Consider the following 23,219-nt stretch of genomic DNA (forward strand, 5'->3'; position numbering starts at 1 on the left):
CTCGCGCAGCCCGACCAGAAGGGGGGGAGGTTCGGCAAAGTCCGGAAACGCTCGGCAATGGCCGGAGGCGGCTTTTAAGGAGAGGAGCGGCAGCCGGCTTGCCCTACCCCGCCGCCGCTCGGCGCGGGGAAACTCGCTGGCGTGAGCGCGGCGGCCGCGATGCTGGCCGATAGCTTGGTGGAGGAATTCGAGATCCGCGAGGATGAGCCCTGGTACGACCAGCAGGACTTGCAGCAAGGTGAGCCGGTACCGGCGAGGGGGAGCGGCCGGCGGGTGGGAGCAGGGCTGCGGCGAGGGGGGCGTGTGAGGAGGGAAGGAGCCATGGGGAGCTGCCGGGGGGCGGCGAGGAGGAGGGCGTGTGAGGAAGGGAGCGGCGAGGAGGGGGCAGGACCCGTCACAACGGCAGCGCGGAGCACGGGGGGCGGCGGGAAGGGCGCTTGGGGAGGGGGGCGAAGCCGCCGGCGAGGGTCGCGGGGCGGGAGCGGTGCTTGTGCCGGCCCGAGGCTGTGGGCGGCGGGAGCCCAGGCTCCGCTCACGGCCGCGTGTCCTACCGCTGTGGGCGCGTAGGCAGAGGGGCCGCCGATGCCGGTGCAGATCGCGGCCGTCTTTGTTTGACGGGAGGGGCTGCTGCAGTAGAACCGTGCCCGGGCACCCCTCCGACTGCACGGCGAGGAGGGAGCGGCTCTCAGGAAAGTTACACCTTGGGCAGGAGGTAAAGCAGCTGTCCAGGGCAGCGCTCGGAATAGCGGGCGCTGGAAGCATCGGGCTGGGCTGCGATACTGCGCCCTGTCGAGCCTTTTTGTAAGGGTTTCGAGGCGATGAAGCTGTAAAGGTGGCTGCGCGCGGTTAGTGGCAGGTCCGTTATTGAAAACTTTGTAGGTTTTCTTAAAATACACGAATAACTTCACTATGCGTCAGATTACAGGTATGTAGGTCGTGTATGTCATTCTGTCGATAGGTTTTAAAACACTACATGCCGTAGGTAAATGCTATTCTCGTCTCACAGATGAGGAATACACCAAGGATAATTGCACTAAAACTCTCCTACAAACATGATACGGAAAGAATGTGCCGTTTCCTTAAGAGCTGAGTGGCATTTCTGACTGGTATTTAGGTAGTTCTACTTTTTGCTACTAATCCCCAGTTCTTAAAAGGCCAGCTCAAAGCTGTGAAGTTGCTTCCTGTGAACCTGCTCCAGCCTTCTGCTCTTGGGTTTTACATTGAAGTACGTTATTTCTTGGGATTGTTAGGTGCTACTACATTATAAACAATGTAGAAAGACACTTTTGAAAGCTCTTCCTAAGCTAAGCAGTTTTCACACTGAGATCAGGCATCTGACAGCAGAAACTTGGTTTTGAGGCTGGAGTAGGTCTCTAATTGTATGTTTTGACTATAAAATAGCTAACGTATAAGAGCTCTATTTAGGAACTCTGCTCGAAATAGGTGTTTTCATGGTTCTACAGTACAAACCAATCAATTTAAATTGGATCCTGAAACCATCATTTGCTGTCAAAAGGGAAGAGAGTTGAAAGTTTGAAGACCTGATTTAGCAATGTTTTTACTATGTCAGTGTTTATGGGGCAGAAGACCTGGAAGGAGATTTCACAAAGTAATAGCAACAGAGTTCTTGGCTTACTGATGTTTCTTTAAATTAATCTTTTAATTAAAATGAGTGAAATAATCACTATTTTGCTCTCTGGTGTGAGCTTTTAAGAAACAGTATTCCATTTATGAGGTTAGTGCATTTTGAGGGTCGGTTAATGTTCTTTCAACATTTGACCAATCTTTTTTCTGGGGATTATCTTTTTATAAGCCTAAACAGAAGTGACTTACCAAAAGGGAAAGGAGGAAAATAAACTGATGGGCAAATTGAAATGCAAAGAATAAATACCTTAGAGGAATGGGTTTTTTAAACATTCTGTTATACTTTATTCCTTAAGTCTGAAAGCTTTTCTGAAGACTAAGCAATACCAATGTATGTAAACAGGGTAGTAAGACTGCTTATCAAGGTCTCTTGAAACTTGTCACAACCCAAACAATCAGTGCATATTAAAAACCCAAGGAGTAGGTTTATGAGAAAACCTAGGTTGTAAAACACTAGGAAGCATCTTGAAACAAGCTTGTAGTCCTTGCTCGAAAAACTTTGATGGTCTTTGTATGCACCAAAAGCTTTTGCCTTGACAATGGAGGTGGGCTTTTCTGGCATGCTGTTCATGAGAACAGAATGCTCATGGAATTCTTTTCAAGGAAGGGAACAGTTATCCTTCTTCTGCAACATCCATGTTTTGCTGCAGTGTGCTGATTTTTGAAAAAGAATTGTTTGATACGACTGCTTTTTTTGCATCTTGCTGTTGTTTAACAGAACCGAGGGTAGACTAAACATGGAGTAGGAAATAGGAAGCTAAGTAGAAAAACTAAGGGTTTAATTTTACAGTTAGGTAACTGTCAACCACTCTCGTATGTCCTACACTTTGCTGTTGAAAAGAACAGGCTTAATTTTAGACTGAAAAATTCTCTGAATCTTTTTGTCAGGTGGGTTATGAAAAAGTAGAAGAGAAGGATTTTGGTGCTCTTTTATCTTTTCTTCAATTATAGTAACACTGTCAGAAGAGATGGTGGCAAAATGCTGGTAAGTGAGGACTGTTTAACATCACAGACCTATCTCTGAAATCTTGGTTTTGTTTTAGAGATTTCTGAAGGTGCTTTTAAACACAAAACAACTGATCAGATTTACTAAAATGAAGATCTGAAGATCCCTCTTAAAATTTGTTTGTTGTAGGGCTTACAGGTACTTAATGTAGACAAATGAACACAAAGGAAGTGCTTATTTTTAGAAGAGGTGAAATTGTTTCAGTTCTTGCTTTCTCTAGGGGTAGGAGTTAGGGTTTCATTGCATGTTCCTGAACTCTTCCATTTGTATTCTCCGACTCAGAAACAAATTGCCTTAATTACAAAATAGCGTGCTTCTCCCATAGTAACTCATTTGTGTTTCTCCCATTCTAATGAACAGAATGGGTGTGTAAATACAATGTCATGAATTCCATTATTCATATTGTATTCAAAGTACTGTGTGGTGTGTGCTACTTGATTTAGTAGATGAGGGGGCATTTAAGAATGAAACCATCAACTCCTAAATATACTTAAACATCAAACAAAACTTTCACTTTGGGAAGGGAAATGGCAGCGAGTAATTCCATATGCATTACATCTTTACCATAATCCTAAACCCTCTCTAAAGCTCTTATTCTTCTCTATTAAAATAAAAGAATGGACTATTCAGTCTTTGCCTTGAATGATGCTAGTATTGTTGACCAGCTTTAAAGATTGTGCCTCCTAGTAAAGATTTGTGTAGTGTGAACACTCATAAATTGGTACTTCATTTCATATAGGGTGATAGATTCACTTGATCTGAAGACTGCATTATTCTGTAATATGATAGAACAAACAGCTTGGTGTTTTACTGGGAGTTATGCTGTCTGTGGCTAAACAATGCACAATCTCTGTTTAAAAATGGGAAAAGTTTAAGCAGGATGCCTTGAGGTTTCCTTATCCAAATACTTTGAACTCCAGCTGTGGAATAGGCTGTGTTCCTTAACAAGTGATGTTATAATGAAAAAGCTATGTGAGGATAAACTCCTAAGTATAGATCAGTATGCCATGTGGCTCCTAGTCATACATCTTTTGAAACTGTGAAGAACTCCCAAGCAGTGTGATTTGTTTTAAATGTTTGTGGGTTTGTTTTTTTTTTTGGTGGCATTTATTCTAAGAATCTGACCTTAAGGTGGGAAACAATGCACTATAGCTGTAAAGAATGTGTAGAGAATACCAGAGCTGTTGTTTGGCCAGAATTGGACATCTACAACTTAATAGACAAATGCTCCTACTCACTTGTCCTTGTAAGTCTGAATTTGGTCTTTGGCTTACATGCATAGATGGAGTAATCATTTTGGCCAGGCTGCCAAACTGAAGGTTAGCACAAAACAATCTTGGAACAGTGTTCTATCCACTACAATGTCTAGTTGATAAGATAAATGAAAAAGGCAGGAAAATAACATGTTAAAACAAGGGCACCTAAATCAAGTGAAAATGGAATTTGTTTTCTCATCTAGCTGCAACTACTGATGATGTATTATGTACCTCTTGTATATTAAGTCTTCTTGAAGTGAATCTAAGTTTTTCTTGAAGTTTCTTCTGTTTCTTTCCCAGTAGTGATGCTAGTTCTAAGTGAAAATTACCCAGATTGATTTGTACTCATGCAGAAGACAACCTGGTTGTAGTCCAGGTGATCAGAAGGTTGTAGAAAATTAAGAGATTTTTAGAAATCTGTTGGGATTCTTAACATGTAATACCCTGCACAGAGTCATTACAATTTAGCAGTATCACCAAGATTTATTTCTGTTGCATTATGTTGGCTTTTAAATTACATGTGTTTCTACACATGTAGGTAATAATGTAGGATATATAACACTACTGATGCTGTTGAACAAATATCAAGCTTCCCTCTAGAAAGGAATTGAGTGTTCAGATGACTTATTTCTTAATTTGAAACAACCATAGTCACTGCACCCTGGAAATGACTGACGTGAAATTCAGATTAAATGCCGGAGAACAACTGACATGTAAAATTAATGTTTTGGAGCACGTGAAACAATTCTTGTCTCCTAGGTTTATGAGCTTGAAAAGCAGAATAGCTACATTTATTTATCAGTTTATGTCTTTTGATATTAATATTTCATGATAAGAAGCATCTGAAACTTTGATTTAGCACTTTGATCCTTATGATCTGAGCAACTTGGTGAAGGGGTAAAGGTGGAAAACAGCAAAGTAAGCAAGAGTGCAGACAGCTGTGGCCTGGGTCTGGCCTGACAAACATTTACAGGGTCTTTTATGTTTACTCTATAAACATGGTGTAGTTAACTAATGGACACCTTGGGTAGCGATGCTGATGCTGTACTAGGCAGAGAGGGGGAAGTGAAGATGGCTTCATGTGTCTGACCTGTGGAAGAAGGACTAAGGAAGCTTAATGAAATCAGAGTAACTTCTAGGTTTTAGGACTGACTTAGACATGTATTATAGATGGTATATGAATGTTCCACTTAGGCTAACTTTCTTTTTGAATACTAGAAATAACATGGAGCAGTTATAACAGCAATAAAAAAACCACTACATGTATTTTATTAAAATGCTTTAAAATTAAATGGTTATTTGCTCTATAACTTACATGCACACATGATTTCTTTGTTCAGATCTTCACCTTGCTGCTGAGCTTGGTAAGACACTCCTGGACCGTAACACTGAACTAGAAGAGTCTTTACAGCAAATGTATGCCACAAATCAAGAACAACTGCAGGAGATTGAGGTAAATATTTAAGGGATCCAAGTGTTAAAGCATCTAGACCTGCAACACAATAGCCCATAATTTTGGATCTGACTTTCTTGACATCTGTAGATGCTTTAAAAAAAAACCAACAACCTTTAACCACTTCAGCTACTTTGAGAATTTGAGAACCTGTGCTTTCAAATCACAGCTAGATGATAGTTGATCATAGTTGTACCTGTTTTCTGATTACCAGAAGCTTTGTGTCTTTAAACTTCATGCTGAATTTGGCTTGTTTTGCTAACAAGTGACTAGCATTTTTCTTTTTGTACAGAAAAGTTACTTCAGTTACTCTGCTGCTCAACTTTGCTGATCTTTCCAAGTAAAATGCCATTAAATCGTATGATGATAAATTTAAATTAGTATATGAAAATATTAGTGGTTACAGCATTTAAATGTAAAAGCTGGTAAGTGCAGGAGAGAGACTTAAGTAAAGTTTGAGGATAGGTACTTCTGCTAAACAGAGCTGTGATAGATGGAGCCAGCTTATTTCAGTTTTAAAAAATGAACCCCACACCCCTCATCCCTACCTCCCAAAAACAAACCCAACAAAACAACTACAAAACCAAACACTGAAATAGTATTTAAATACAGGACATAATAGAGCTATTCTGTATTTCTGTTTTCCAGAGGGGGAAAATTTCATTACTACCTTTTCAAAACCACTCCTCTTTGTGTTACTTGGTGGAAAAAAACTGGCCATTTTTGGCAATTAGGTTTTTTACATTGGCTGTGGTCATGCAGACCTAGCATTTATCAGCATAATGAGTTTTTTCCCCATCTGTTACAGAGCAATTCACGGTCTCTAATTAAATTATTAAATATTCAGTACCTTGACTGACAGCATATTGGAAATGCAGTCAGTGTTTCAGTTTGGTTCTGGTATGAATCCCAGGGAACAGGCTGTAACTGGTATACACTGGATTTTTACAAATCCAAGTCCCTTAGTGCAAGCAGTACATGTGCAGTTACAGATGGGGTGTGGATTTTGTACAGCTGCAACTTCAACTTAAAACACTTATCATTTGGTAATAGGTAACCTCAAGAATCCTGAGCTTAGTACTTATATAGGTGTCTTTAGTCATGTTAACCCAAATGCAGTGTATTTATTAGGTGATGCACAATATCTGGGTGCAGGTTGTAGTGGGTTTGGGGTTGTTTTTGTGGTTTGTTTTTTTTTTTCCCTAAGATACTTCTGGTTTGTACCTCATTCTTTGGCTCTTTATTATGTACCAAACGTCATCTTTGTTATGCTGTTCGTTCTGTAATACAATGGTTGGAATGGCTGCTATTTGTATTAGCGCCACAGTATTACAGAAGATGTATTTACTTATGCAGAGACTTAAAATAACTCATTACCATGAATGGTTTTTATAGAAAGATTAATTTTTAAGACTAGAGAGGACAAACATTTCAAGGTGTTACGCAAACACTGTTCTCCTTAAGGTTCAACACCTGGAGAAACAACCGCGTTTAAGGAAGTGTTTAACACAGTTACAACACACCTTTTGAAGTAACTGCATAACTTTGTGACAGATAACTAATTTGGCTCATGAAATATAGAAAATATATTATTGCTAAGCTGCATTCATTTATAGAAATAGCCCAGTGCCATTGAGGATAAAATACCCTGTTGGTTTAAGCAAGTTTGCTTCAGGTGTTTTGGTGGGTTACTGACTACGTAAGAGAGCTTCAGCACCAGGAAGTGGTCAGAAATGTCCTTCCAGCAGTGGTCTATAGTTGGTGTGTTGCAAAGGAAAAAGCAAAATGAACCCCATTCTTGAAATAACCAGAGAGAACCTCAAGATGGAGGAACTGAATATATCAGATTACTTGCACAAGGGATTGCTACAGGAATTCACCATAACAAATGGGGATAAAGTTAGCATATGCAAGGTGCAGTATGCTTTAGCTGGTAAAAGCAGTTCAGTCAGTTATTTTCATACCTAGTGTTCTGTCTTCTGTGGGAACATAGTTTACCCCACTGCTCAGGATACATGTGCAAGCGGCATAACCAGTTGCTATGCTTGATTTTTTTTCCTTACTTGCAAGTGCTTGTCTCTGTAACCTGAAGGTGATCTTTCTTCTGTTCTGTAGCTACTCTGCTCATTTTTACGTGCTTTTTCAGTGCAGTGTGTCGGTGTTAATCTTTGGGTTCCACCCCCCCACCCCCCCCTTAATTCACATCTTATGGGTAGCAAAGTCTAGAACTGTCTAAGAAATCATTGTGAAATACAGCACTTGTCTGCACTGAAAAGGAAGGGTCAAAGGCTTTGAAATGCTTAAGATTACATCTAATATATTAAACACAAGATTTTACAGCCTTGGATCTGACCTCTGTACTGACACATGTACCACTAACTAATCACAGTAGATTTAATAAAAGCTGGATTGAAAGGGCAACTTCATTCCTGTCTCAATCTGTTCTCAGTACTCAGACTTCAGAAATACTCCTTTTATCATGTGGTAGAACAAAGTCTCAAGTGCTGCTTCATGTTAGGTGCTTAGTTGCAGGGGAGGTGGAATAAATGTGAACTTCTGAAGTATTGATCACCACATCTATACTTTGTTCTTGTGGCCTTGTTATACCAAGCCAACTTGACACCAACACTGAAGATACTGGAGACACAAGATGAAGAAAATGGTGCTTCACTTCTAGTAAGCTAAAACTTCTGGAAAAGCCCATTGTAACAAGTAGTAAAATCAATTCTGGCACCAAAGCCACCAACGGCTTCTGTGCTCAGCCATGCTTGTATTGATGAAGAAAGTCTGAAGATCTCCAGCGCCTTCTGAGAACAACCAGTAGGGAAAGTTAATCTGAAATGGGTCACATTGAGATTCTGCTGCTAATCCATGTACTATTTTTGTGTAAATCCTCAGTCATGTGCACACAGGCTACAAAAGGATCTAGCCAACTGCCATCATGTTCATCTTCTGCAAGTCTGTATGTAGTAGTTACTAGTCCTAGATTAACTTATTATCTGTTCTTAAATTGCTTAAAATGTAAACTCATCAATCTTCTAATGAGGTAACAGGTTAAGTCAAATATTAGAAGTTTTGAGTATGTACAGGTGTATATAAAGGGAAGTAATTCTGCCTACAAGTCTGGATGCTCCTACTTGAAGTTTACTTTTCAGTAGGTAGCATGTAGTAATACAGAATATATTGCAAGAAATAAATTCTATGTAAGAACAAAGTACCTCAGATCTACAGAGTTAGGGTTTTTTTTGTTCATGTTTGCATCATGCAAATTCTTGTGTAGATTTTTAGAACTGGGTCAGTCCTATACTGGGTGGGACAATCTAAGACACTTGTATTAAAAGCTTTAAGTGATAGTTAATTGCTCTTAGACTGAGAATTCCAAGCTTTCTGACATTATTCAAGTAATTTAAGTCTGTTTTTCATTGTAAAACTAAAGAGGATTAAAATGAGTACTTCATGTGGAGTTCTATTTTTTTAGAAGGCAGGAGACCTTTGTTTGGGATTACAGTAACTGGAATAGTTCCCTGTGAGTAATTAAAGATTGAATTCAGTAATTTGATTATACTTCCTGATGCATAGTAGCCTATATACTGTCTTAAGTGTGACCACAACCTAAATTCTCTTCTGCTGAACCTAATGCTACTTCAGACTGGAAAAACATAGGTTAGCTGAAAAGAAATTTAATTATGGATCGTGGTACCCAATATTTCAGATGTAATGCTAAGAAAATTGTTGGGTCAACACTGTTAGGAAAATTCTGTTGGAGCTCACTACAACTTCTGGAAGGAGTCTGAGGATAGTTCAGGGCTATGTTGAAGTCTGGTTTCAAGGCTGTATCAGTGAATACTGCAGTATGGAAAAACCCAATCCAGAAGGCTCCAGGCCAAAGCCTAGCTGCAGCAAGTCTAAACACAGCTGGCACAACCAAACCCAGCTCTTTGGAATAAAACGCTGGTTGATCCACTGGGGTTGATCTCCATGAGAAAGGCAAGCTGAGTTACTGGTAGCTCTTTGCAGCTAAAGGTTTATCAAAGCAACCACTGGAATCTACATTTCTGAAGCTTAGAAGTTTCCCTATGAATATGAACAGAATTGCAGAATAGTAGTTCTATTTCTGTGTTTTAAGAGTAAACTAATAACAGCAATACTGTCTTGCAGTATCTCACAAAGCAAGTGGAGCTCTTGCGTCAGATGAACGATCAGCATGCCAAAGTCTATGAGCAGCTGGATGTGACAGCAAGAGAGCTGGAAGATACTAATCAAAAACTAGTTGCAGACAGTAGAGCTTCCCAACAAAAGATATTAAGGTAAACTTTTACTAGATCCTTCCTAGATAATGTGAAAAAAGCACTCTAAGTGTATTTTTGTGTAGTTATTGGGTGGCCATCTCTGTCTAGCGGTGTTCTACAGTACTGTTAAATTGGAAGGATAGTGTTTTTTAAAGGTCTTTTTAGGGCCAAAGAACAGCCTTCAGAGAAGAAAACACACTATAAGGGGATGGGAAATTCACATCTACTTGATTAAACACACAAATGTCTTTTACCTTTTAGTTTGACAGAGACTATTGAATACCTGCAAACACACATAGATGACCTGCAACGACAAGTAGAAGAACTGAAAAAGCCTGGGCGAGGCCGGATGAACCAGGAGAGATCTGACCAGCCGAGATCAATGCATAGTTTCTCATGTTTGAAGGAGCTGTATGATCTTCGCCAGTAAGACTTTTTACCTTGCATAGCAAAGATAATACTGAAATTATTTTAGGCAAAGCTCTAAAAACTAAGACACAAGCACAGAGGTGAAACAAGCTAGCAGAAAAACCTCTGATGTTCACAACTTATCAAAGCATCTGCACAGTCCTGCACTATGTGGTGGTGCCACTGCTTCTGGCATACTTCTAGACCGCATTAGTATTTGTGTGAGAGGAACTGCCTTAAAGGGTTCTCTCCCTAAGTCTCCAACCATATCAAATTGCAGCCCAGAAAGTTTACAGCAATTTGCACCCTGCTTTTTTTTAGTCAAAACCAGGCACATAATCTGAAAAACAAACATCCTACATGCAAAATATTTTCTGTAACTTACCTTTTCCTTGGGATGTCTGTGGATATTTTGTTTTCAAGGAAGGCAGGATTCCTGCAGTAGCCTACTTGAATTTAAACTGGTTAAAATGATGCCTAGGCTGGTAAAATAGTGCCTAGAGCTCTGGGCTGTGTTTTTAATTCGGAGCAGTTTTCCCCAGCTGAATGGCATTAGTATGCCCATCAGGACAACCACCTGGAGTAAAAGCTCAGACTAGCTTCAGTCCTGGAAGGTTCACTTAAGAAATGAAAGGTAATTTCACAAGTGAAGGACTTCCATAGACACAAAAGCATCCATAGGCTTTTGTGTCTGGGCTTCAGCACAGCATGGAGGTAGGACTGTAGAATAAATCTGTACATCCAAAAGGAAGTTATTTCTTGATAATTTAAATAAGTGGATTCCTTCAAATTGACCAAAGCTTATGGAAGTACCGGGCTACAGAATTGCCTTGTCAAATTTTGATGCTTGTTTCCACAATCAACAGTGACAAAAGTTACATGAGTGGAGTGCTGTGGAAAAAAAATCTGAGTGTCAGAGTACCACACAACATGGAGGCAATGTTTAAATAAACATAAATTACAGGTCTAATTATTCAATAAGGTTGTCTGTAACCCGAAACTGTTCCTAAGCTACCATTCTGCTTAAGATGGGAGTCTTGATTTGATGGCATATCAGTATTTACAAACTCTGCTCTGATGATCAAATGGACAGATAGGTTAGTAAAATGACTACTGTGTGTACTTTGAGGTGTGTTAGCACCTAGTTAAAATCTTTTAAAATCAAATTAGTTTAAATCTGTCATTAGTTACCCAGGACTGGAGGTCTTTAGGAGGTGTGGTCAGCTGTACTTCCTACATTTGATAATGCTTATTTTGTTTCTGCAGGTATTTTGTTTATGACCACGTGTTTGCAGAAAAGATTACTTCGATGGATAATCAGCTAAGTCCGCTAGAAGAAGAAAATGAGAACTTAAAAAAGGCAGTTACAGTTCTGCAAGCCCAACTGAACCTAGAAAAAGAGAAGAGGGTAACAATGGAAGAGGAATATAGTCTTATGGTAAAGGAAAATTGTGACCTTGAACAGAGGCTTGCTGATATAGACTTGTATCGGGCTCGTGCAGAGGAGTTGGAAGTGGAAGTAGCTGAAATGCGACAAATACTTCAGTCTGAAAACACATTACATAAAACAGAGAAATTGGTGCCAGAATCCTTTTTCATTTCATTCAAGGAGCCTTTAGAAAGGGAGCTTGGTCAGAGCCCAGCAGATGATGGGCTTCTAACTGTATCAGAGCTTGAGAAGGCGGCGCTGAAACGAAGCAGCAGTGAAACCTTCCTGAGCAGTGCTGCAGGGGGAGACATTCTAAGGGACCATGAAGAAACATGTATTAGAAGAGCTGAAGCTGTGAAACAACGAGGAGTCTCTGTACTTAATGAAGTTGATGCTCAGTATAATGCTCTGAAAGTGAAGTATGAGGAACTTTTGAAGAGGTGTCAAATGGCTGAAGATTCTTTGAAAAACAAGGCTGTACAAACACCGAAGCAGTATTCCAAAGACCTAACTGTGGGGAATACCCAGTATGATCTTCCAACTAGCAACCAAGAATTCACAAATGTGGAGTTAAGTGACTCTCCCACAAATGTTCTTCCTGAATATAAAGCACTCTTCAAGGAAATTTTTAGCTGTATCAAAAAAACAAAGGAAGAAATAGATGAACACAGAGCTAAGTACAAGTCCCTCTCCTCTCAGCTGTAACATTGAACATGCTGATGACCTGTTTTCTATTGATGACTGATCTGTTAGTCAAGAAGGGGAAAAACTTCACACTGATGTCAGAAGGCCCCTTATACAATGTATTTCTTGAGCACTCAAAATGAATGTTTTGAATTGGCTTGTAGGCCTGTAGTTAACAATCTAGTTAGTTAACAGCTAGTCTCCCTATACCTATGTAGCAATAGGTTAAATGTTGTTTAGCGCTGTCACACAAACTAGTGGTTGTAAAGCAAGCAAACATCATAGCTTAATACTACACTACTACTTCATACTACACTTAATCTCTGGCCAGAGCAGTTAACTAACTCCAGTTCCCTTAGTCCACTTAAAAAGTAACAGAGCTAAGAAATCTGTACTCTCACAAGGAGCCAAACTAAAGCTTTCCTTTGGTTTACACTGATGATCTAGCCCTGTAACTGTATCTCTGTGGAAAATAAGTAAAACCGAAGCCCATGACCAGTGTTCTGGGCAGCCTCTCCTCAGTTCTTGAGAATGAAAGTAGCAGTTTAGCTGAGCTTGCTTTGGCAGGGAGGTGGAGAGCTGGCACAGCAGCCTCAACTGTGCTTGGTTTAAGCTAGTACCATGGTTTGACATGCAGTAAGCTCTCCCCCAATTAGTATAAATGTCTTCCTGTTAAGAAAGGATTTGATGTAAAGTTTGCGTGGCTTTTTAGGTATGGTTTCTTATGTAGGGCACTTTGTCTGAAGGCAAGATACTGTGAATTGATGATGTATGTTATTTGGGACCTACTGTTCTTTGGTGGAATGTCTGCAAAGTACATTTTTATGTGTATTTGGTAAGATAGAAAGTTGCAATTTAGCTATTTAACTTTAGGAGTAGTATTGACGTAGTGGTATAGCTTTTAGTCTTACAAACCACAAACTCCAAGTGCTTGAAGGAGACAGGGCCAGGTGACAACTTATCATTGTTTTGTCTCTTGCTACCAGTGTCAGCTTCTGTGGATGAATTCCAAGCTGCCTGGGGGGTGGGAGGATGGATACAACTCTACCAGAACACATCCTGCTGAAAACAGGGGACCATGCTCTTGTTCTTCCTCCCCTTCTCCACTCCCTAATAATAATCTATATATACTGAAATTCTGAAAAGCAAAGACCATGAAGTATGTTCTTTAAAACTGTTGCAAAGTTTTAAGAAAACAAAGGTTAAGATATTAAAAGGGGGAAGGCACAATGAAAGGTGACATCCTTTTCTTTATTAAAGGTTGTTGGGATCAACTTTCTGCCTGAGTTGCTGTGATACACCAAACCATTGACAAAGAATGTCGACCATTTCTCAGTGTTGGTTCAACTGCTGCTGTTGCAGTTTGCCTTATGTTGTACCCTGCTGAGCTTGTGGATAACTGTCCTTCAGCTGCAGTATTAAGACTTTGTTTTGTGGGAGTTTCTCTAAAACATGTATTGCATTTTGAGGATTGTTTAAAAATGGGAATCTGACTCTTGTTTTTCTAAGCATAGAAATAATTCTGTCAAGCCACATGTGTAGCTAGTAATTACACCCATGTGTGCCAGTAGGGAACCAGTAAACTAGTTGCAGGTGGCACCTGTGTTACATAGTCTTGCATCTTTCCCACGTGGCTCAAATGGAGTTCCCATTACACTTGTTTTTTTAAAAAGGTTATGCTACATGGGAAAAGACAGGCCTATATCTAGGATAGAAATCTGAAGTCACTGAAGTAGTTTTTCCTCAGTGTTGTAGTGTTCGTCAGTGCTATTCAAAAAGGAGGGGAAAACCCAAAAAAGGCAGAAAAGCTGCTGTTTCTGCCATCAGGTTAACTGTATTGTCACTGTTTCCTTAACACTTGGATCTGTATCTCCTGGAGGTCTGTCCTGATTCAGGTATGGGGAAGCAGTAACCCTATATGAGAAAAGTATGGCATGTTACTCATAAACACTTTACTGCTCCCTCCTCACTGCTTTAGGGGAAGGGGGATCCACACCTGCTGGACTAGAGGACATGTAAAATTCACATTTTGGTGAAATGGGTGATCTCCAGTGGCTAATTTTGAGTACTTTATATACAGCATTTTTATGCTTTAAAAATACCAAAAACATCCTCGGCTACTTGATTCTTGTGCAGTGTAACTTCCCCTTGACTACCTGTGCCGGTGCTTGGCTCTGGCTGTACTGTACTTTAACTGTACATATTATGCAATAAAAACCTCCAAGGCTGGGTTCTGCTTTCATAACCTCTCACAGACTTTGGCCTTCCTCAAGGGCAGCTTTAAGATGCAGCCACAGGTATCGCTCTGGCAACAGGGCTGTGCTGGGTGCATGACACCAACCAAGACAAAGGCTGTAGAAGCTTCCTGAACTTAAAACACCTCCCTGATATATTGATGTAGTTAATAAAGTACACTAGCATATTAATTTAAGGTAGAGTTTTAGCAGTTTAAAAATACTTTCCATAGAAATGTGAAATGCTGTAAGTATGGTAACAATATTCTTACCCAAGCTTACCTGGATTAACTACCTTAATCTGCTTATTTTAGTCAACAACTCAACTTGCATTTTCAGAGTGTAAGTAGATGAAATTAATAGAATCTCCTTGAGCTTCTCATGTGATGGAAAGTATTGCAAAGAACATCACCAGTAAAGTAACCGTCTTGTACAGTGCTTGCACAGTAGGATATTCCTTAACCATATCACAGCTAGGCTTCCATGAGAAACCTGCAACAGAGAGTGGTTACCACATCCTGCACAACAGACCCTTAGCTCAGCAGCTACCTCTGGCTACGCCGTGCAGCCCATGGTGCAAGCAGAATGATGTAAAGCAGTTCACTGTCTACCTTTAACCTCTACTAAAGTAATTCCTGACCTTTCCTTCCTCTGTAAGCCTTCAGGCCACAAAAGGAGTGGGTGCACCTTCCGTTTTTTCTTGGACAAATACAAGGCTGGGTAGAATAGACCTTTGAGATAAAATTTTATTTAAAAAATTACACAAAATAGAGGTTTTACATTGTTGCCCTGTGACAACTACAGCTGGATGCCTTCCAGAGGATGCACTCAGCTACTTACCTACTTACCTCACTGCATTTGCACTCAGTAATTCAAAAAGTCCCCCAAACAAAACCTGCACCACTAAAAGCAATCCAGGAGTTCTGCATCTCTTCTAAATGCAGGTGCTTTTCCAAATGACTCACTGCACAGACAACAGGCAAGAACAGTCACTGTAGTACAGAGCTCAAAGATTTTGTCCGTTCCCCCCCCCCGGCATTTCCATGAACATGACTGTCTTCTCTTTTTATACAGAGAAGGCTGCAAGGGCTGTTACAATGCTCAGCCTGAAGCATAAGCATCGAGGTATTTAACAAAAACTGGGATGTTTGTAAACAAATTTAATTTATTGGCATTACTTATAAAGTATTAGATCATGATTTTTGCATCATGTCTGTGTCAGTATATATTTTTATTTCTTTACAGAAACAGAACAAGATTGAAATACATTAGAAGTCCAAGATTAATCAAGCTGCAGACAGGGTCCCATGTTGTTCTCCCAGTTGCTCTTGCGCCTAGGTGGCCATGCAGACATGGGTGTGAGCATGTTGGGATGTCAGTGACTGTCTTGCCTGCAATGCCCAGGTCCCCCAAAGTAGGTCAGGTCCTGCCCCGCACTCCCGAGGTCACGGCATTACTCTGTGCTGCATGCTGCAGGTTTCCTCTTTCGTCCTTGAGATCACTTGAAACCGCTACCACCACTGTCAGGACTGCACTGTCCCCTTAAGATACCACATTCCACCGTAGCTCACACAGCAGTCCTGGGGAGACAGGGAAAGTGTGTATAAGGCACTGGGAGCCATGGTCTGGCTTTGGGACAACTTATGATAAGTGTCTCCTGTCCAGTGCACAACAGCATGAATCAGAAGCAACAGGTTATCTCCACCCTAAGACCATATAGCTTAAATGAAGATAACAGACATGAGAGGGGAAAGGTTGAAAGGACACAAGGACAAACAATGCAGTGGCAGCAAGAAAGCAGGCTTTCAGGCAGAGATGGGGACTGCGCAGCAGCCAGCTTGGCAGAGAGTGAGGACAAAGGGCACTGAGGGATATGCAGGCTGAAGCTCAGGTGGAGAGGCTAAAGGGAGCAATGGAAAGGGCTGAAATGTAAAAGCAGTCACCAGGTCTTAAGAAACAACTTTCTACAATAATGACCTGCTGCACCTCAGACCCGTGCTTTGGTATTCTAACCACACATCTGCCATGCTTACAGCAGGTAAGCACCACAGCAAAGGAGTTCACCAAGTGGGTTTTCTTGTGGCTCATTTTCTTATTTCTTCTATTAGATGAGCACCAAATCTCTTGAGTTCTAAGCTAATGCCTTCTCTTTCTCTTGCTCCCACCCTTAGGTAATTTAGGTAATTCGACACAGGCTTAAGTACTGGTACCAGACCGATGCTGCAGAGCTTAAAGGGGAAAAGGTATCTTTTTTTTGTGAAGTCTTGGGACTTGCACATTGCAAAAACAAATATAAAAATTAAGTGTGGAGGGTAGAAAGAGGGTTTGCAGACTTGCTCTGCAGATGCAAGAATACAAACCCTGTCAGCCTGTTCCTCTGTGTATAAAAAAGGAGCACATGCAGATGGGGAAATAGAAGTCAACAAATCCAATTACATTCAAAGAGGAATCCACTCTCTTGTGGCTTAAAGAAGCCAGAAAATCTTCCTGTTCCATTAAATCATACTTCTACATTTTATTTCAGAAATAAAGGTAATATCACATAGTTCTGTGACAAATGTATTCGTGGCAAAGCAGCCTGGCACAACACAAGGCTGGCTGCACAACCATTTACTGACTTACAGAGGAAGGTATTTTTCTAGAAATAGGTTATCTGTTAAACAGCAACAGCATCAAGAAAAACTAATGCCAGCACACTGTCTAGATGTTCCAGGAGAGCTGATATTTGATCCCATCTAGTTGCTTGACAGATCTTCCCAGGACAGGCAAGCCACATGAAATACTCTTGAGCAGGCAGAAACATCTGAGCTTATTTTAATGCTAAGACAACCAGGCTCTTTCAAGCAAGATCAGTTTGCTTATTATCACAGCAACAGATCTGTAATTTTTCAAATGTGCTATTATTCTGTTTGCAAATCCCAATGTAATAAAGAACTTAAGCGCTTCTCTCATTGAAGTGGGCGACAGTAAGCAAAGGCCCAGCAACAATGATTAAAGTATTACTTCAGTTGGCAGCTTTCTACTTAGCCATCCTGCATCACTTTTAAAGCTTGTCAATCTTGGCCTGTATGGTCTGTACTTTATACCTCCAACTTCTTTTAGCAAGTAAATGGTGCATCTTCAAAGACAGAGATGAAAGGATTCAAATAAACATTCACAATGTGTTAACTATTACTTAGCCTGCTTGTTTTGGCTAGGGTTTTGCTCTGTACACTGCTGCATGTCCTACTACAGGATGAAATGCATTTCCTTCTCAATATGTGGCACCTGTGCCCTTCAGCATTCATTTACCAGCACTCAGCTGGTAAACTTGGAGCACTGTGCAGCACCTCCTTCCTGTTTAACGCCACTCTATTGGAAAATAACTCTGAAGGATCACATTTACTTCGTTCTATTTTCTGCTGGTCCAAGATGACAAATAAAAGATCTGTTGCAATAATACAAAATAACATGTGAGCCAAAACCACGACTCCTTGGAGGGAAAGACAGGAGAATGAGACAAGTGCATTTTTAAGAAAGCAAGCTGAAAACCAGGCTTTTTCCACACTCCAACACCAACTGTTCTATCATCCTTAGCATTTGTCAATCCAAGGTAGAATATGATCCTTTGATCAAACTGAGCATTAAAAATTCATGCATTAATTGGATCAAACCCACAACAGAAACAGAAACATACCTTTAACACTCTATCCACCTCCTGCTTGTTTAGATCTTCCCCACATTCTTGACTCAGCTGATTCTGGATCACATTCCTGCGCACTCGATAATTTTTCGAAAAGATTTCAAGCAAAACTTGGCGATGCTTTAAAGGAAAATGTATCATAACTACAGAGAGAACAAACACCTACCCTAACCCATCTACGTATCACAACTGTACAAAACATTCACTGAACTACATTAGTGGATTCTTGTTTCATAATCCCATCTGCTCTCCAGCAGTGCTCTAGCCTCCAAGGGCTCTACAGGGATCTCCATACCCCAACCCACACTGTCCTGTGACCTGGGGCACCTCCAAAGCTACAAGAACACGATGAAGAAGGAGCTGCAACATATTCCTCTCAAATGCTTCTGGGAGTTCACATGGTCCACTCCAGCCAGGAGGTTGGATACTCCTTGACCCTTCTCTATAAGGATTTATTTAGATCATGGACACAGAAGTTACATTGTCCCTCCACATTTTGTTAGGCACCTTCCCTTCCACTTCATTGACTCTGATAGGAATTAAAACTCAGGAGATGCTCACATATGCTGTAGTAATTTCCTATTGCAAGTACAAACAGACACATCAGGTAACAACATCATTTCATCTCTGGTTAATGTTGCATTACCATCAGACAAAAAAAAAAAGGGACTGGATCCTGGTGTGAGGCCTGGGTCAGTGAATATTTTCTCTTTGCAGCTTCTAAGTTACTTGTGTTCCACTGAGCTAGTTGCTGACATGTATTGCCAACATGTTATGTTGTTTCTACCAACACCACCTTGCCTTGACACAGCAATGATCACCCCGTGAGCTAAGAGCTTCCTCTCAGCTGGAAATAGGTTGGTATTGGAACCTGGACACTTCAGCAGGAAAAGAGGAAAACTGCCATACCAGTCCCAGAAACACAAATTCAAACAATGCCAAATGCTCCACAAACATGTATTTGGGAATGTCACTTCTTTTTATCTTTACCTGATCGTAAGTGTCACCAGCTTCCCAAAGTGCATAGACCTTTAATTCATCTGGTGAAGCAGCAGTCTGTGGAGGAAACTGAGAACAAGAGCCTGTTAAAAATAACCATCTATTTAATGAGTTCCACTTAATGATTCTATGATACAGTATCCCTAGACACTTATTACTGAATCAAAAATGTCATTGCCATGTAATGAGAACTGGTGAAGCAACATAAGCTTCTCTCTCATTCCACATTAGAAGGGGTAACCTTGCTCTGGCAGCCCCCATGCCTCCTCAGGCATGGCCCATCCTGCAGCCATGGGGCACACACCTTCTCACAGGCCCAGTAACTTCAGCAGAGACATCATCTGTGTCAAACCTGTCCTGCTGGTGATCCTGAAACACACAGACCCCAGATTAATGAGGGCTAACTATGGCATAGGGAATGGGATGAGCATGCACCACAATGTGTGCCTTGATATACCTAAACCATGTTTAACTGATGCTCCTGGTGGAGTAACCCACACCACTGCCATGTCTGGCACACAGCCAGTCTTTTCAGAGCTTTAAAAGGAACTGCTGGGCACACTGGAATCCCATGGTTTTTGCAGGAGGACTGCTTCCTGCTGGTGGAGCTACCAGTACCAGAACAATCCCAGGGCCTGGACCTTAGCCAGTATCTCCTGGCAAGACATCTAGATTTTTCCTGTCCACCAGCGTTTGCTTCCAGACCATCCAAAGCAGTGGTCAACTGAGAGTACCAAGTGTATTGTAGGGTCTTTCTAGAGGTTTTTACATTTACAGTGTCAGGGTTTAGAGATTCAGACTGCTTCACTAATCCCAAGTTGGTGTCGCTGTGCTTCTGCTGCATTGGTCATCTGTTTTCGGGCAGACTACGAGTCCAGAGGACTGAACAGTGGCAGACAGTGAATGAGATACTTGCTCATTTCAGGCTCCAAAACTGAAGTGGTTTTGGTTTTGCTTGTTTGCTCCCCCTCCAACATGTGCCAAGCTATAAGCGAAATACATTTGGTTTTTCTGATGCAGAGGCCTCACACCCCTGCACACAGGAAGGAACACAACTGCTTCCTCTGCATACCCCAAAGCTCTGAAAAATAAAATGTCATCCATTTGCCTTAGAATTTCCCCTTGGAGCAGTGACTAACAAACCATGCTGGATATGTTTTCATTCCTGACACATCTCTCATCGATCACTAACAATTTCTTCCTTGCTAATCATCCAGATGACCTAAAATCAATCATCAATGAAAAGCTAACAAGCCAGCCCTGATTGTTCCAGTATCCCTCAGTCCTGCTTGCTGGGACAAATCAAACCTTTTTTCCCAGCCTCATACACCACACCAACAGACTTGTGCATCGCAGAGTGAAAGATAAGCCTTTCCTTTCATGCTCTGCCTCCAATCTTATTGCAAAGAGAAAGTTTTGACCAGCAGGAACTGCCTGGTGGGATTAGCAGCTTTGGCTCTCATGTTGGTCCAAATGGCTGGAATATAACAAAGTTTTATACTTGGTTTAGAGACAGGATTCAGGTTTATTTGGCTTCCAACACATGACATGATTCTTTTCCTGTAAGGATGTTTGCTTCTGGGGAACAGTAGCTCTTGTAAGCTTCCAGCACAGACAAAATGGAATACTTCGGCTCCCCTTCAGAAAACAGATGCAGGAGGAAAGGCAGAGTGCAGGGCACCAGGAGCACCCAACCATGAGCTAGCTGCTCCATCTAAGAAAGTTATTGAGCACAGACCTGGAGTGCAAACTCCTGCTTCAGCCACACAACTGAAATGCAGCTGTGTTTATCCAGCCATTTGATGAGGAAACAGCTTCCAAACCAACACAATACTTATTCAGGAAGAAAATGCCACAGAATCTCCTCCTCCTGTCCAGCCTCACTCTGCAAACTGCAAACACTGCTGCCAACAGTGATCGACTGTCACACAAACCTGCTCTGTCTCTCATAATCACACATGTCCCACTCCTTGCTGCTGTCACACAGCCTGAGCACAGAAGTGGGACATGCCAACAGCAACTCTGAAGAGGCATGCTGTTCTGTCCAGAGACGTTTACTGTCTTGCCATCCACTGCCCCTTTGCCATTTTATGTTCATTATCTTAATTCCTCCAGTCTCACCCTGAAAAAGCTCTCCACTGCCTTAAAATCCTTCTCTAAAATACTTGCCCTATGCCCCTTCCTGCTCTAAGCCCCAGAGCAAGCACAGGGCTTTCAGGAGACAAACTGCTGTCCCAGGTCCACAGAGCTGCCACATTCAAACGGAAGCTCTCAGAGAGGAGCCCTTGGCTTTGGGATGTGTCTCACTCAAGCACCGAGCACACACTAAAAATAGCCACTGCCAGGCAGCTAAACCAGACAGAAAGAGGCTGAGCCTGCCAGAAAAGTCTTATCAGCTCGATTAATCCTAAAGGTAAACTGTGGAGCTTTCCTTGCCAGGAGCCTGGCTTCGGCACTAGCCCACAAGGCTCACTGTGAGCACAGGGCTGCATTCCTCTCCTGTTACCCTGGCCAGGCAGGATGCCGGCCAAGGTTGCATCATTTCCTGATGCCTCAAAAATATCCTCAAGATTTGGGCAGAACCTTGCCACCGCACTGACCATGGGACGGAGCCAGCAGGAGCCAGTCACTCCCATGCACTCCACCAGGCTGCGCGAATGGGTGTAGGTACTCAGGAGACAGATTTCCTGCACGAACGTTTCCCATGGGGCTGGATACAGGCAAGCTCTGGACACACGCACACACAGACACCATGAGTAGTGTCTGCTGAGGATGCCTCTACTCACCCTCTCTCGATGGCAGCAGCAGCCCGCTGCACTTCGATGCGTCTGCCCAGGATTCACTATTTCTCCACAAAGTGAGGACACTACAAAGCACAGCATCTTGCAGGTGACCCACAGCCTCATCTGCAGCTGGAGTGGCATCTCTTCTGGCTCCCCACAAATACTATATATATGCTTGGGTGCAGTCGGTCAGCTTTTTACTAAATGCAGTATTTTTACTGGTAAGGTTTCAATTGCCGTTTTCAGCAACATGTGCTCTATAATAGGGCAGCGTGCAAGCCAAAAGTCTCTTCACCCCCCACAGAACATCATTTTAATTACCTCAGATCATTGATTTTTATCACCAAAGCACTTTCAATTACAGAAAACTAATGAGCAACTCTGCAATCCCACGCTGAACAACCCCGCAGGCTTTCCCTGAGCTCGGGCACCCTCATGGCTTCTGACAAAACTGTCTAGGGGGACAGTCAAGAAAAACCCAAGCGTATGAGCCCATGCAAGGAGCAAAACCAGCCCAAGCACCTTTGCCAACTACACAGAGCATCAGAAGGAGGCTTGGGCGTAATGATTTACATTGCAGCTAACAACACAGGCTTATACAGGCTCCTGCACCAGATCACAAGCTTTGCAGTAAATTCTGTGTTGGCAGAACTAAAACTTAGAGCAGATGTCCAGCAAGAGACATTCCAGTGGCCACTTCTGTACCTCTGCAGATCTCCTGTGACAGGGTTTTCCAGACAGAAGGAAGTTTCCAACTACCTCTCTTCAGGATTTTATTTTGGTTGACTTTTGAAAAAAACTATCCCACTTTCACTCCTCCACAGCCTTTAAGCCAAGAGTGGATGGCATCACTTCCCATAATCCCAGAATTTCCAAGGCAAACAAGTCCCAGTCTCAAGTAATAGGGCAGCAATGACCTCAGCTATTTACCATTAGCATGGCAAGTGCACACACTACACCCTGTACAAAGGAGAACCTAGCCAGCACTAGGAGGCAATTCCAGGCAAACATTACTCCAGGACTTGGAAGCTGTCAGGAGAGAAAGCAGAAAGTACCGAAATCCATGGTCTCCCTCATGGCATTTCAAGTCTGTTACTCAGTTCCGAGGTGCCACAACACGTACTCTGCACATAACTGAACATGTTATTTATGCACCCCTCTCAGTAGCAACCCTTACTCCTTAGCTGGGTATCAACTCCCATGCTCCAGACTCTCTCATCAGCCTGCCTGCTTCCTGCTCTTTACGCCTTGCCTGCTCTTTCAAGTAGTTCACACATCTCTTCCTCTCTCCCCAAGGGAACTGACTTCCAAGCTCTTTCTGGTTGCAACCCAATCAGCACTGCCAGATGTCT

The 23,219-nt window shown here is 41.9% G+C and overlaps 2 protein-coding genes across 3 annotated transcripts in view; one reads left to right on the forward strand and one right to left on the reverse strand.

Annotated features, from left to right (window-relative positions):
• The first annotated feature begins 1 nt into the window (after window position 1).
• On the forward strand, window positions 2-14,697 carry CDR2 (cerebellar degeneration related protein 2). The gene is made up of 5 exons (XM_062634319.1): window positions 2-238; window positions 5,247-5,359; window positions 9,518-9,666; window positions 9,910-10,074; window positions 11,323-14,697. Exons 1-5 carry the CDS (start codon window positions 160-162, stop codon window positions 12,188-12,190), a joined length of 1,374 nt encoding a protein of 457 aa, XP_062490303.1. The 5' UTR covers window positions 2-159; the 3' UTR covers window positions 12,191-14,697.
• A 434-nt stretch (window positions 14,698-15,131) lies between these two features.
• The window catches only part of POLR3E (RNA polymerase III subunit E), a 29,912-nt gene continuing 21,824 nt past the window's right edge, over window positions 15,132-23,219 (reverse strand). The window contains exons 19-21 of one of the 2 annotated variants that reach the window (XM_062634298.1): window positions 19,076-19,153; window positions 18,080-18,205; window positions 15,132-15,983 (exon numbers count right to left, since the gene is read on the reverse strand). In XM_062634298.1, coding sequence (XP_062490282.1) covers window positions 15,927-15,983; window positions 18,080-18,205; window positions 19,076-19,153 — 261 coding nt within the window. In that variant the 3' untranslated portion in view covers window positions 15,132-15,926. Of the gene's footprint in view, window positions 15,984-18,079; window positions 18,206-19,075; window positions 19,168-23,219 lie in introns of those variants that run through there. The other variant, XM_062634307.1, reaches the window with a different exon arrangement.

This window comes from Pezoporus occidentalis, unplaced genomic scaffold, assembly GCF_034315485.1.
Source record: "Pezoporus occidentalis ecotype Australia unplaced genomic scaffold, CSIRO_AGI_Poc_V1 ctg113, whole genome shotgun sequence".
Classification (NCBI taxonomy): domain Eukaryota; kingdom Metazoa; phylum Chordata; class Aves; order Psittaciformes; family Psittacidae; genus Pezoporus; species Pezoporus occidentalis.

Excerpts from the sequence above, each read along its gene's own strand:
- CDR2 (XM_062634319.1), top strand. The coding sequence starts at position 160 with ATGCTGGCCGATAGCTTGGTGGAGGAATTCGAGATCCGCGAGGATGAG. Across the intron at positions 239-5,246 it reads CCAGCAGGACTTGCAGCAAG|ATCTTCACCTTGCTGCTGAG; the intron begins GTGAGCCGGTAC and ends TTCTTTGTTCAG. Across the intron at positions 9,667-9,909 it reads TCCCAACAAAAGATATTAAG|TTTGACAGAGACTATTGAAT; the intron begins GTAAACTTTTAC and ends TTTACCTTTTAG.